This window comes from Neopsephotus bourkii, unplaced genomic scaffold, assembly GCF_033783945.1.
Source record: "Neopsephotus bourkii isolate Nb327-2 ecotype Australia unplaced genomic scaffold, CSIRO-AGI_Nbou_v1 NB_1036, whole genome shotgun sequence".
In the NCBI taxonomy this organism is placed as follows: domain Eukaryota; kingdom Metazoa; phylum Chordata; class Aves; order Psittaciformes; family Psittacidae; genus Neopsephotus; species Neopsephotus bourkii.
Window position 1 is genome coordinate 3,833,419 of NW_026901525.1, and position 13,500 is coordinate 3,846,918.

At 46.3% G+C, this 13,500-nt stretch overlaps 1 protein-coding gene across 2 annotated transcripts in view; it reads left to right on the forward strand.

The window, feature by feature from the left end:
- CSMD2 (CUB and Sushi multiple domains 2) overlaps positions 1–13,500 on the forward strand; it is a 285,979-nt gene that overhangs the window by 59,268 nt on the left and 213,211 nt on the right. For both annotated transcript variants that reach the window (XM_061360820.1, XM_061360821.1), the window contains one exon: positions 5,685–5,797. In XM_061360820.1, coding sequence (XP_061216804.1) covers positions 5,685–5,797 — 113 coding nt within the window. The remainder of the gene's footprint in view (positions 1–5,684; positions 5,798–13,500) is intronic.

The window sequence follows — 13,500 nt, forward strand, 5'->3', positions numbered from 1 at the left end:
CTGGCTCGAGGCTCTATAAATAACACTTTTCTAGTGGGAATTGACCCAAACCCCATTTTAAATGAGTGAAGAAATCCATCCAGGCTGGAATTTATGAGCCCTGTGGCTGTCCCCAGGGACTGTGTTAGTTAATGAAGCCTTTGTCAGTGTCAGAGGTAGGCAAAGGACTCTCGCGGTGTGATGAATTAGTCTTGGCTTGGGGAAGGGAGGAAAGTGCAGTTGATTCCTAAGCCAGGCTGGCACTTGGGGTTGGGCTGTGTGATGTTAGACAGGGACCTGTTTGCAAACTGCCAGATGAGCTGTCTGCAGAGGTGCAGTGGATGTCATTGTGAGCGGGTTCTAAGGGACAAAGAAAGCTTCTTCCCTGGTGCTTGCTACTGTCTTGATAACAAACACATAGTCTTGTATGTCAGAGCCAGTGGACTGTATTATCTTAAAAGCAACTTCATTATGGGCAGCTGGGCAGAGGGGATGGTTGGAAAGTCATACGGAATAAAATGGGACATGTGGCATTGGTTGGCAGCAAAGAAGCTTGGAGCTGTTTGGTGAAATATGACCAGAGGATACACAAGGAGCTACTGCTGCTTGCAGTGGGCCTGTGAAGATACTTGTTCAGGATCTGTTCATAGCTTGACTCAAAAGCAGCTTGATTTTGAGCATAAATCATTCCAAGAAGTTAAACCCAAGTGGGAACTGATACTGTTTCTCTTATATCATTACAGGATCCTTTTAGGCTAGCTGAGATTGGGTGGGTTTTTTTGGAACAGAGCATCATTTCAGCCTCACGGGGATCAAACTGAAAGGACAACTGTCTAAGTAACACTAGTGAGTTCTGCCTCGCAGACAGAGCTGGCTTTTAAGTGTCTGCAGCGTGCATGGGCTGGAAGTGTTCTCATATTATGCTCTGCTTGTTTTATTGATGATTAATAAGAACACTCATGGTACCAGTTACTCTGTTAATATGGTTAAAAGCACTCATCTCATGCCCATATTTAGGAGGGAAGGGTGAATGTGAAGATAAGTGTTTCACTGAAACCAGTGAATTTCCTTGTTTCTGTGTGCACATTCAGCTGTCAGGCTGAATAAGGCTTATAAAGCTTGATTCACAGTCAGTTTGAAGTTACTGTCCTCTTTGTGTTGGCCCTAGTTGATAATGGCGTAGTTGAATAGTTAGTTCATGAATGCACCTTTTAAATGACTTTGGGTTGACTACTGCCCTGTTAGCTGGGGCAGTGTGAAAGGGGACTCTCATGCTCATTCCAGACTGTTTCGAAGGGCAGCTCTCACTCCAGGCTGATGTTTTCCCAGTGCTTAGCTTGAATACTGTCCTGGGATAGTGCAGGAGTGTCAGACTAGCACTTGCAGAGCCATGTCATTTAAACTATATAGTGAAGAGAGTGGTTCATTTGGTGGGAAAATTTCTTTAATAGGTGCCTTTAAATTACATGCAGGAAGAAAATCACTGAAGTATGGTGTAGTGTAATTTAATGCTGGGTTAAACGATGCAATCCAATGCATTTTCATTAGATGTTCTGAGACACTTCTCCAGCATTTATGCTTTAAAGGCTGTTGGATTGCCAGCTGCAATAACTATTTTGATTGCAGCCTGAGCTGATGGTGGGCATCCTACCAGAAAAATAATGTGCTCTGTTTTAATTATGGCACCTGCACTCCAAAGCAGGAGCCTGCGTCACAGGGCATGGTACAGTTGTACTTGATACAGTGGAGCAGTGTTATACGCAACAGATGGAGGTGAGAGTGTTTGTAAAGGACCTGAGATGTGGGATGCCATAATCATGGGTTGGGTTGGAAAGGACCTCAAAGCTCCTCCAGCTCCAACCCCTGCCACGGGCAGGGACCCCTTCCACTGGAGCAGCTTGCTCCAAGCCCCTGTGTCCAACCTGGCCTTGAGCACTGCCAGGGATGGGGCAGCCACAGCTTCTCTGGGCACCCTGTGCCAGCGCCTCAGCACCCTCACAGGGAAGAGCTTCTGCCTAAGAGCTCAGCTCAATCCCAGCCTGGGCAGCTCCTGCTGTGCTGATGGGTGGTGATGCTCGTGGCAGTCCAGAGAACCTGTTGAAGATGTGGTCACAACAGCAGCTATTTCTTCCTGCCCTCAGTTCTTGTTGTGAAGCAGGTTCTGCTGTTGTGCTGTGAGGGGGAGCCATGCAGCAGGGGTATTTGTGTGTTGGTGGCAAACCTGAGGCAAGGCATGAAGAAGGATGCAAACAGAGTAGAGGATTTCGGTGCTGATTTGTTTCGGTATATTGATTTTTGCTGTGCTGTGGAGCAAGCTTATGAAGTGGTGTTTCTGGCACTGGTTTAGTTTGGTTCCTCACAGTAGGAGCAGAATTAAGCCAATGAAAAGCACATTGAAAATCTCACACAATCAGTGTTGGCTCCAAGCAACTTCAGGGGTAATCACTCGGTCCATTTGGCCAGAGGTACAGAAGAAATTGAAGATGATTGTTTGAGCTGTTCTTACCACCCTCTCCTCCTTGCTATGGCGCTTAATGAAAAACCAGGGACAGAATTTGCTGCTTTTCTTTCTCATTAATGTAGAGATTTTGTTTTATTGCTGCACAGAACACCAGTGATGTCAGAATTGCTGCTCATGTGTGAGGCCGTGGGGGAAGGATTTCATATTGTCTGTGCCATCCTCCTGATCCCCACGCTTTAGATTCGCCTGCCCTGCAGATGCAGGGAGGAAGGCATGAGGACACGTTACCCAGGCAGGGTCTCCTGCCAAACTTGGCTGTTCCGGGGCTTTGGAACAGGAGTGCTGAGGCTTTACAGCAGTGATTTGAGCATCAGTCCTGTTAAATTACTGCTTCTCAAGAGGATTTTGCCTGTGCTCTTTCTTGGAGAAGATGAGAACATCAGGAAAAGGCAAAGATTTCAATTGTGTGCGTTGGTTGAAGGCTGAAGAGGAAGGATAATGTTTATTTTGACTGCAGGTGCAATCTCATCTGGTGTCTGGTGCAGGTTTTCACTGCGGGAAGGGGAGGGTGGGAGTTGCTGCATAGATTATTTTTCTTATTGAAGCAGTGTTTCCTGATCCTTCTCAGTAAGTTTGGCTTTAGCACAAATGGGGGCACTTTTCCATCTTCTCCAGGCAGAAAGGATGCTTGATGTGGAGGGGAGGGCGGTGTTTGGTCATGTTTTGTGCTGTCGGGCATCCCGTTTTCCTCTGCTTGCCCAGGGATGCTGGATGGACAAGTGAACCTCTGAAGGTCAGGGCCTGCAGAGGTGGTTGGGTTTATTGCGTTTTAGAGGTTGAGGAAGCCCAGAGGTTTCCATGAAAATTGCCTCTTCAGGCAGTGTGGAATCACAGAACACAGCCACAGCCACAGTTTCATGCCCTTTTGCCCAGGAATTCTTTTTCTTGTGAGGCCCTGTAACTAGGAAATACCAATACATGCTTAAGGGCAGTGTGATTTCAGGTGGTGCTTGGTTCCCATTGACTCCTGTGGGACATGTGTACCTGCTCGCTGGTCAGCAGAAGTGTAAATGTTGCCCTGAATTCAAAGCAGCATCTGCAAAGTGGAGTCCTCCTTGTGTGCAGACTGTGAACAGGATCCTTAGGGCTGAGAGAACCGAGGGAAACCCGCTCTGCTGCTGATTTGGTCTAGGACATGCGTGGTGAGCAGCCAGGTTCTGCTGTTCGTACCAAGCCTGGTCCGTGCCTGTCCTGGGTTTTTGAGCACATGAAGGGGCAGTCAGCCTTTTTACTTAAACTGCAGAATAAATGAATAAGAACTATGGGATGCTTCCGCAGTCCTGTGCAGGGTAAAATGACCTTGAATCCTTGCAACTCCTGGAACTTTTATGCTTCATAAAGAGGAGCAATTGTTCCTCCCGCTTGTACAGTGGGTTTATGCTGAGAGTGGGTCTGTATTTCTCTGCTGACATTAAAACATCATTGGTGAGCAGCTGCCTGACCTTTGCCAATAAGTGCAGATTTTGCTGTAGTAAGGCTCTTGGGCAGCGCACGTCAGCTTTCATTAGCTCAGGCTGTTTGAAGTCATAGAATCATAGTTAGCTTTAGTAAATTAGGGCCAGAGTGAGAGCAGTGGGGAAGTTTACTCACTGTGGCTGGGGGCTGGTGGCAACTTTAAAGGAGAGCTTGCTTGGGCTGGAAACTGCAGTGCACTGGAGCCTTACTGCGTGGTTGGAGAGAGGACGGTGACCCCCAGAATGGAAGATCTGGTTTAGTTCTGTGGGTGCTTTTTTCATTCCATGTAGTATGTGAGGAGGAAATACTCTGAATCCAATACAGGTATTTAAGGGGTCAGAGTGCTTTGCATCATGGGTGATCTTCTGCCCTCTCCTTAAGAAAGACCAGCTGCTATAGAGAAAGCTGTGGGATAAACCTTTGTGTGTGTGAAGCTTTAAACTTTCTATAGCCTGTTTATCTTATGGTACTTGTGTCCCTGTGATCCAGCTTGAATACTCCTGGTCTTGAATGATAGCACGCTGCAGGGAGCTCCTTCAGTTAGTGCTGCTCCTGAGGTTTTGTGGAAGTCTGGGGTTTAGGGATTGCATCGGGGTTTGTGTCCTTGGTAATGGCAGGCAAGAATCTGTGATGAGTTTGCTTTAAGCCAAATGTTCCTTATGTAAATCTATTATCTAAGTCACCTCAGCCAAGTGTGCGGAGAAGGCTTCTCAGTTATAAAAATGTAATTGCCTGAGAAATGTACATCAGCTGCTCCTGAGCTGTGTCACTGCAGCACCTGGGGACGGAGTACTTGAGGGCTGATAATGCCAGCTTAAAATCACTGCTAAACAGACCTCTGCAATAATGCAGTTGTCATTTAGCTGCAAGCCTGCAAGGAAAGTGGGTGGGAGGGGAGACCCCGTGGCTGTGAGTTTCTGCAGTGCTGTCTTTGGTCTGTTCACCTCCCTTGTCCTCTTTTCATCCGGTTCTCTCTGCTCTGGTGGGCACTTGTCTCTGTTCTAGGCAGCTCCTGCAGCACATCTCTAAGATCCTCTTGTGCAAATGATTTTGTGTCTGTGGGCTTTGATTTCCTCAGTGAGTAAAGAGGTGTTATCACACAATCTTCCCTGTGATATGGATTGGATATTAGCATGCAGGATGAAAAGTGCTGTCCTTGGGATTGTTCTTGCAGGGGCAGTTGGGTGCGGGCTGGGAGGATTCCTAGAAACTTCAAGCCTTATCCATGTAAAACTGCAGAGCAAATACTCTGGAGGCAGCATTTTGATGGGCTTTAGTTAACTGGTAACGTCAGGTTTTCACCTGTTCTTTCATGCTATTTCAGTTTGTGTTCAGTTTAACCTATCTTGGACCCTTATCTGATATTTCTACTCCAGGGTTCTCAGAACATGTTAAAAGCATTATGGAATAATCTCTTGGGCTTGCTCAGCAACCTTGAACATTGCTCCCATTTCATGGATGGGGAGTGTTACTCTGAAGGGCTGGGGTGTGAAGCAGAAAGACTGTTTAAAACTGATCAATGAGGAAAGGCATCAGTTGTTACTCCAGTAACCCAGAAGGTGTTAAAAGCCGGGGGTGAGTTTCCCATCACTTGCTGAGCACCTCCTGAATTGAAGCTGTACCAGGCTGTGCTCTGTAGCTCTGAACCTCCCTGTGTGCTGCCTTGGCCAGTGGCATATGTTAGCAAGGGCACAGTGGTGAGTGTAACCTTCCTCTTGGTTTCTTGCAGGTTAACGGGTTTCCAGCTGCCTGCTCCCATTGTGAGTACAGGGGTTGTGCTGTCCTTGTGGCTTGTGAGCGATTATGCGGTCAGTGCTCAAGGCTTCCAGGCAAACTACGAAGGTAAGTCTGCCCCGTTCAGTGGTTGTCTTGAGTTTTACCTCATTTGGCTTGTGGTAGGATGGAAAACTGAGGTGCAGAGTTTATAGCAGGATATATACGCATGCAGACAGTCCAGGAGAGGAGTGCCTGATTCTCATATAATTGGATCCATTTTTTCGGAATTCAAATTGCTGATTCCTTCCCAGTGTAATGTATTCTTTCTTCTCAGCATCTGCTCTCCAAGCATCTTTCAAAGCTTACTCTCCCACCAAAGCTAGGATGCCTGGGAAGGGAGGGCAATGTGGGATTTGACAGTGAAATCTGTTAATAGCAAGCATGGTGCCCTGGGTAGCCACTGGGATTTACAGCTGAGACAGTGGAGACACAGAGCAGTGCAGAGGATGCTCAGATCAGTGCATTTCCCCTTTACATTCTCTCTGCGTAGTTGTTATTATTTTCCCTGCACCTTCCTCCCCAAGAAGTTCACTTCATCTCCTGTGTTTCTTATCACAAATGATGTCCAGTGTTTGGTGGCTGTGGGGGTAATGTGGAGGCTTTGTAGCTTCTGAGGATCTTGGGTGGTGGAGTCATTAGATGCTGACAAATCTGTTTGTAGGAGGCAGGCTGTGATTGCACAATGACCTGGTACTGCTGCGTCAGTGGCAGAATAACCATGTTACAATTTGGGCTGTATTAGGTTGATTATTGAACCTAGACTGTTTGTGTGTCTTCAGAAATGGTTTTCTTTGGAATCCCCAGAAGTTCCCAGCCTCAATGATAATTCCTTGTGACAGGTCCTACTGGTCACTTACCCAGCGCGTGGAACCAAGCAGATGTGTTCATTCAGATGCTGGTGTAGCCTCTGCACTTGACAGTTGTTCAGGGTGGATGTGTTTAAATCCTCTCTAATTCCTGATTAAAACCCAGACGTGTTTGCTAGGCTGGAAGTGATGAGTGTGGTACGGGTGTTCAGGGCCATGTTCTGTGTGTCCCCAGGGTAAGTGCTGGCTGGGGCTGCTGGTGGTGTGTGGGGAGGTCAGGCCAGGGGAGTGCAGCAGTGTGGGAATGAGGGGCTGGTCCTGTTGTCCATTTGCAGGATCTCTGCTGGAGCACCTCAACCTCTGTCTACTATTGCTCTCAAACAGTGTGACAGAGGACACTTGATCTTTGAGGTCCTTCCAACACTAACTATTCTGTGAGTCTGCAATTCCACGTAGCTGGTTTTGTTCTTTCTTGACATTTAGAGTTCATTTTTTGGCATTTACACACAGTTGCTTGTACACTTTTTCATGTTTTTCTTTATTATCTTGATGCAGCAGGTAATCTGGTACACAGGCTTGTTCCAAAGCTGCCCTTTAGTCCCAGCTCTTTTAAATTATGTGAAGTTTATTTGACTGGTGATTTGGAGGCTTTAAAGCAGGTAACTGAGTGCATCTCCAGGGGAAAAAAGAAATGGACTTAAAGCTTAACCAGAGGCAGTGAGTATCACAGAGCACACCTGTAAATGAAAGCTTCGTTCTGAGGGAGGGAGAGGGGCAGTTTGCTGAAAGTGCTGCCCTGAACCAGCCTCAAAACAAGCTCCTTGCTCTTTGGATTGTTAACCAAGACTAAAGGAGAAGACAAGTGTGGTTTTGATCCAAGGGCCGTGCTGCTCCTGTAATGCTCCTTCAGTTCATTGGCAAACTCTGACTCGGCGAATAGCTTGTGATTCGATAATTCATGTTTAAAGACAGAACAATGCATCAGAGCCCTTGCAGTAAATGGCTCCTTTATGATGTGCTATCAAAGCATGTTCATTATTCTTCTCCTCCCTTTAAGCAAGCGTTGGGAAATGCACCGAAAGGAACAGGATTTTAAGATTGGAACAAAAGATGTCAGGAACTTTTTTACAGGAGGACAGGAAGAACGTGCGGAGTTGGAGGCATCAAAGTGACACAGACACACTGTGCTCACACTGTCTGCTCTACCCTGCCCCGCTGGGAAATACAGAAATGGAGGTTGCCTTTATCTGAGTTAATATCTTGCTGGCTTCTCTCGTTGGTATGATTCCTGCGTGATAAGATCTCTTACAAGCAATTGCTTGAAAACAACACAGATGTCTCTGCTCATACCTGTGGATGCGTTTCTTCATCTCTGGTTCATTCAGGAGACACAGTTCAGCTCTGCATTCACTGGCTGAACAAGGCAGAGCTCAAGTGTGTTGCTGGTGGGATCTATTAAACCTCTGAGAGGTTAGAGATGCTGTAAGAGCAGCCAGGGACAGAGTGGGGCGTGGAAAGTCTGCAGAGCCTTTTCTCAAGCCCCAGGTGAGGCAAGTGCCAGCAGTGGAATTTGAGGAGCAGCCAGCTGAGGGCTGCTGGGCTGTGATGCTTCCTCCTTGACCTCATGGTTTTCTGACTCCATTGTGTGTTATTGTGCCTGGCTGCTGGATCTTCCTTAATCCTCTTTTCCTTGTTGTCTGATTTCCTCATCTTTCTTCATTTAGTTTCTAACGTGTTGCCAGCTTGTTTCTGTCGGTTCTCATTGTCTGCTGCTTCATCTTCTCCAGTCTCTGAACTGTTTGTTGTGATTTTTCTTTAGATTCCAAATATTGTTTCAGAGCTCAATAAACAGCAGGGATTTAAAAGTCATTCTTCTGCTGTGGAAGAGAGCGTTGAGAGCAAACAGGCTGGGGGTGCTGCATCTCTGGGTTTAAGGCATCAGATCGCAGGGTGACAGCTTTAAATCTGGCTTCTCTTCCCAGCTGTGGTGCAGATGTTCTGCATGATCTCACCTTGGTTGTGTAGTCTGGGTTCCCAGCTTCTGAGTTGCAAGACAAGGGCCGAATGGGTCAATTAATGAATTCATGTCCTGCATTCAGAAGCTGCCCTGTGGCATTGGGAACATGGGAAAACCGGCAGTGATGTCACAGTTTGAGAGGAGATGAGATGTGATCAGCACAAATACATGTCATTAAGTGCATGATTTGGGAAGAGGAACGGGGGGGACCATCTCAGTGTGGCTGGGAATGAGAAATGGTCAGCTTCTGCTGAATTAAACCCAGAAACTTTCATTTCCATTTGAGTACAATGCTTTGATCTGAAGGTGATGTTTTTACTTAAGAGATTCTTCTACTGAAAAGGAGTTTTTACCAAGCTCAATTTCAGAATGTGTCATTTAGAAAATAGTGAAGTGCTTTCATGCTTTTAGCATCGTTAAATTTGTATTTTTCCCTGCTGAAGTGTCCTTTGAATTCAGCCTGATTTCCCAATTAGCCCCGTTCACCCTCGGACCCCGGGATTCCTTCCTTTTTTTGGAACTAAATGGTGGTTCTCCAGAACCCTGAACCCCAAACCAGCTGCTGGGAAGCGTTTCATTTGCACTGCGGGAGAGGCAGCTATAAATAATCTGAGTTAGAGTTTGACTGGGATGTGAATCCTGACAGTTTCGTCTTGTGAGGAATATTCCTGAAGATTTAATGACCAGAAATGACCAATGCTCCCATTTATTGCTTCCCTGGAAGATGGGGGAAGGCACATACCCAGACTACAGTGTGAAATTAATTGCAATCACTGCTGCCGCACACCTGATGAATGCATTGCAACCTGACATTTAAAACAAATTGGGCAAGTCTTTTACAATAAGAGGAAAATGGATATAAATTCCACATCATTTCCTCAATAATGCTAATAACTGTTCCTGATGAATAGCGGGTGGGGTTTTTAGTTTACTAATTTAGATATAAAATTACTGCTTATAAACCATTACCTCCTGGCTGCCTTGTTAGCCCTGAGGGTAGGAAAAACAGAAAGGGATTTAAGGAAGGATTCCCAAACCTGCTCTTTATCATACATGACTAGAGAGCAGTGCTATAAAGCACTTGAGGCTCATGAGCCTAATGAAGCTTTATGTTTTTCCAGGCTGCTCAGATCCTTCTTGCAGAGACTCGGTGAGCATTCATCAAACCCTAAGCGAGCAGTCAGGGCTGGAGTTTTTCTGTATCCCAAGGGGGAGAGATGGTATTTCCTTTGTTGGCTATCCAGATGTTTTCTTCAAGCAGTGCTGAAGGCTGGAGGAGGCACAGGGCTCTCACTTGAGACTGGTCCTGCTGTGGCTAGACCAGTGTTGTCCAGTGGATTTCTGGTAGGAACAGGAAGGAATTGGGTTCTCCCTTTAGCTTTGTCCCTGTCCTGTTATATTATCATGGTATTCCAGGCTGGTTTGCGTTGAAGGGACCTTAAAGCTCCTCCAGCTCCAACCCCTGCCGCGGGCAGGGGCACCTTCACTGGAGCAGCTTGCTCCAAGCCCCTGTGTCCAGCCTGGCTCTGAACACTGCCGGGGTCTCGATCAGTTTTGCTTTGTGGCTCAGGTTGTCTTTCTCAGACTGGATTATGTGTTCATCCCTGGTGTTAGGGTTCGAACAAGAGAAGTGCAGTATGAAAGCAGAGGGATGCGGTAATGCGTACTTCAGGAGCCCTCGTCTGTGTACCTTTTAGAGTTCCAACGTTAATTTTCTTCTCTCCAAAAGCAAAGTTCAGTCAAAAACCCCTGGGGAGAACTGGGGCATTTTGGCCTCTGGACTCCATTGTTGCACTTCCCAGCAGTGCTGCTGCAGCAAAATTTAGCAGTAGGTGAAGATTTTCCTCCCCAAGACATGGTGTTTGATTACAGCTGCAGCAAATTTGATAGCTGCAAACACTAAGTGCCTGATTGAAAAGAAACAATTATGCCTAGAAGAACACTGCTTATTTTAAGAAATTAGAAGTGCTTAAATACAGAGGGAAACAGCCCCAAGTAAATGGTGCTGTTTTCCTTCATAATAAATACCCTGCTCTTTCTCAAGCACAAATATCTCATTCTTTAGAGGGTTGTTTGTGGAGTTGGGCATACATTTATTTAGAAAATACAATTAAAAACTGGTTCCTGTCCCTTTTTGGGTATTCATTTTGCTAAACCCAGATGAGGTTTCCTGACTGCAAGACATCCGTGGAGCTGTGCAACTGCTTCATTTCTGCTTTCCCATCTGTACTGGACTTTATGGTAGCAGTTGCCCCATTGATGAAAGCCACATTGGTCACTTGAAGTTCTCTGTCCTTAGGAACAGAACAGGGAAGGTTTTCATAAAAGCAGATAATAACTGTCCCCATCAGCTCCCGGTGATGATGAAGACCAGCGTTGTCCTCGGGAGGGGGAAATGGGCATTCCCCAGGGCCTTGGGCAGTGTGCAGTTTTTGGAAATCCTCTGATAAACTGGGGAATAGCGCTCCCGTTTTTCCAAGAGCAAAGTGGAGGAATCTGGAAGCACAAATGCTTTGTCTTTTGAAAAAGATTCTTCAGTATGAAACTCTGGATGCGGAGGTTATTGACTCCTCAACAGCTGCTTTTACTTTGGCGTGCTTAGTATTGGGTATGTTGAGTGGGTGCTATAAAGCCTTCAAGGACTGTGCAATTCCTTTTAGGACTTTAATAGCTACAGCTCTTTACCTCCCATTCAGTCAACTGCTCCTGTGGTTTTTGCCATTTCATCCGTATCTGCTGTGCTTAATGTACCTTGTTCTAGTGGCTTTTTGTTCTTTGTTTACTATGCCTCCTAATTTTAGTACCACTTGTGACCTGGGAAGGATGTAGCTTTGTCTCCCTCAGGCTCATCTCTCCCTCCTCCTCCTGTGTCTCACAAGGTTCAGGGTCGTGCTGGAGTCATGGAGTCCCTGGGAAATCCCAGACTGCTGATGGGAGGTAGGAATGTGAGTCAGCAGAGAGCACTCTGTAGTGACTGTAGTGGCATTGCATGTTTCCTTTGAAAAGGGGAAAGTAAGCAAGCAATGAAATGTCAGAGGACAGTAGCAGATTTTTATCAAATCCTATGTACCAAAAATGGGATTATTACTTTGCTGCAGTAACTTGCTTGGAGCATTCAGACCAGCCAAAGAGATCCTGAATTGGCTGTGCTGGCCTCGTGCACCTCTTAATAATACTTATGGGCACTGGATCTTATCCTTAATGTTTTAAATCCTCGTCTAGTGGACAGGAGGGTGGAACTGGAAGAGCTCTAAGGTCCTTTCCAAGCCAAACCAGCCTGTGATCCTACGATTCTTAGGAAGTTTATGAATGAGTTGGCTGGTTTTGAGTCACATTGCTGTTTCCAAATGGCTGTAGAAGAACTGATTGTTCTAGAAACAAAGCAACAGCTCTGCAGATCATGTTTGAATGTTGATATTCCGATGTCTGCAATGTCTCCATCCATTTTAATACCCGGGGATTACAGAAAGCGTGATTGATCATAATGAACATCAGGCCTGAAAGCGAGAATAGGAACAAAAACTAGGTGTTATCCCTCTTGTTGTCACTGCTGCCTGTCAAGTAGCAGCAAACCTGGAGGGAAGCAGAGGGAGCTGCAGTCTGGCTGGGGAGGGAGGCAGCGATGCTGTGACACTGCGTGATGATGAATAGCTCATGGGTACCAGAGCCCTGCAGCCGCTCCGCTCCTGCTCCTCTGCTCTGCTGTGATTTGCTGTAATGGAGCGTGGGGAGGAGGAGGATGCTGTGCCCTGCTGTGTTCGCTGCTCTCCTGTTAGGGTTCCTAACACTGCGCTTCCAAGTGTGTGTGCCAAACCACGCATCTCTTCAGGCAGCACGGCCTGTTTTAATTTGCTTTGTGTTTGCAAGGTATTACTCCTTGGATTACCTGATAAACTTAAGCTACCAAATGAGCAGTAAGGCAGTGCGGTGTCAATAATATTGAGTGACAGGATTGTTTTACACAGTGTAGCATCTGGAAAAGAAGTAGTTTCATAATTAGATTTAAAGCAATTCTTTGGATTGATTCTGCTTCCCATTAAGTGGTTTCTACCTAATGTAAAAAATCTGGTTGGCAGTCAGTTTGCCCATCATACGGCTTCAGAGCTTTTCTTATGGCTGCTCTTTGGAATGCTTCCACAATATCTCAGCTCTGTAGCTGTGCCCCTGTTTGTCATCAGCTGTTTGCAGTGTGCAGCTACTGTTTCATTTAATGAACCATATGCATATTGGGAAGGAGTGATTTTGCACAGTCAACTGTTCTGTTCAGGCGTGTGTTTGGAGTTGTGGATGCAAACCTGATGAGAGAAATAGTGAAGTTTCTGGTAGGAGTTGGTCAGCTGGGCTTTATATCCCAAATTAGCCTGAGTTTGTGCCAGTGCTTCTTGCTGCCCATTGCTACTGGCCTGTGCTAGCGCTGGAAGACCTGGTGTTGGCTTGTAAACCCTGTTTTGCTGTTTATTTCAAGTTATCAGTATCTGTTTACTCCTTATTGTTCCATACGGGAAGCCGTTGTCATGGTCAGAAGCATATTCCAGTCATCAGTGGCATTACAGCCTTGAAAGGGAAATGAATGGGCAAATTGGCATGGCAGTGGTGACTCAGTTATTCTTTACAGCCCTGGCAGGAGCTGGTGTAAGTGCTGCTCAGGCTCATCCTGCAGATGATGGCCAATAAATTAGCTGAAGTAAAATCAAGCAAATAGGCAGGTGTTTGCAGCTCACAGTGTTCATGAGCTTGGTGCTACATCAGGTATCATGAAACAAGCATCTTGGTGAGAAGACGAGGAAATAAGCAGAAATAGCTGTGCTGGCCACTGTGCTTCCCTGGGAAGTGTGGCTGGGGATGCTTGTGCTTGTCTGTGAGGAGGGTTCTGTAGGTCGGGGGAGTGTGGAGGTGCAGATGCCTCTGGAGCACGAAGCTGGACCCGGCTCTGCTGCCAGCCGAGG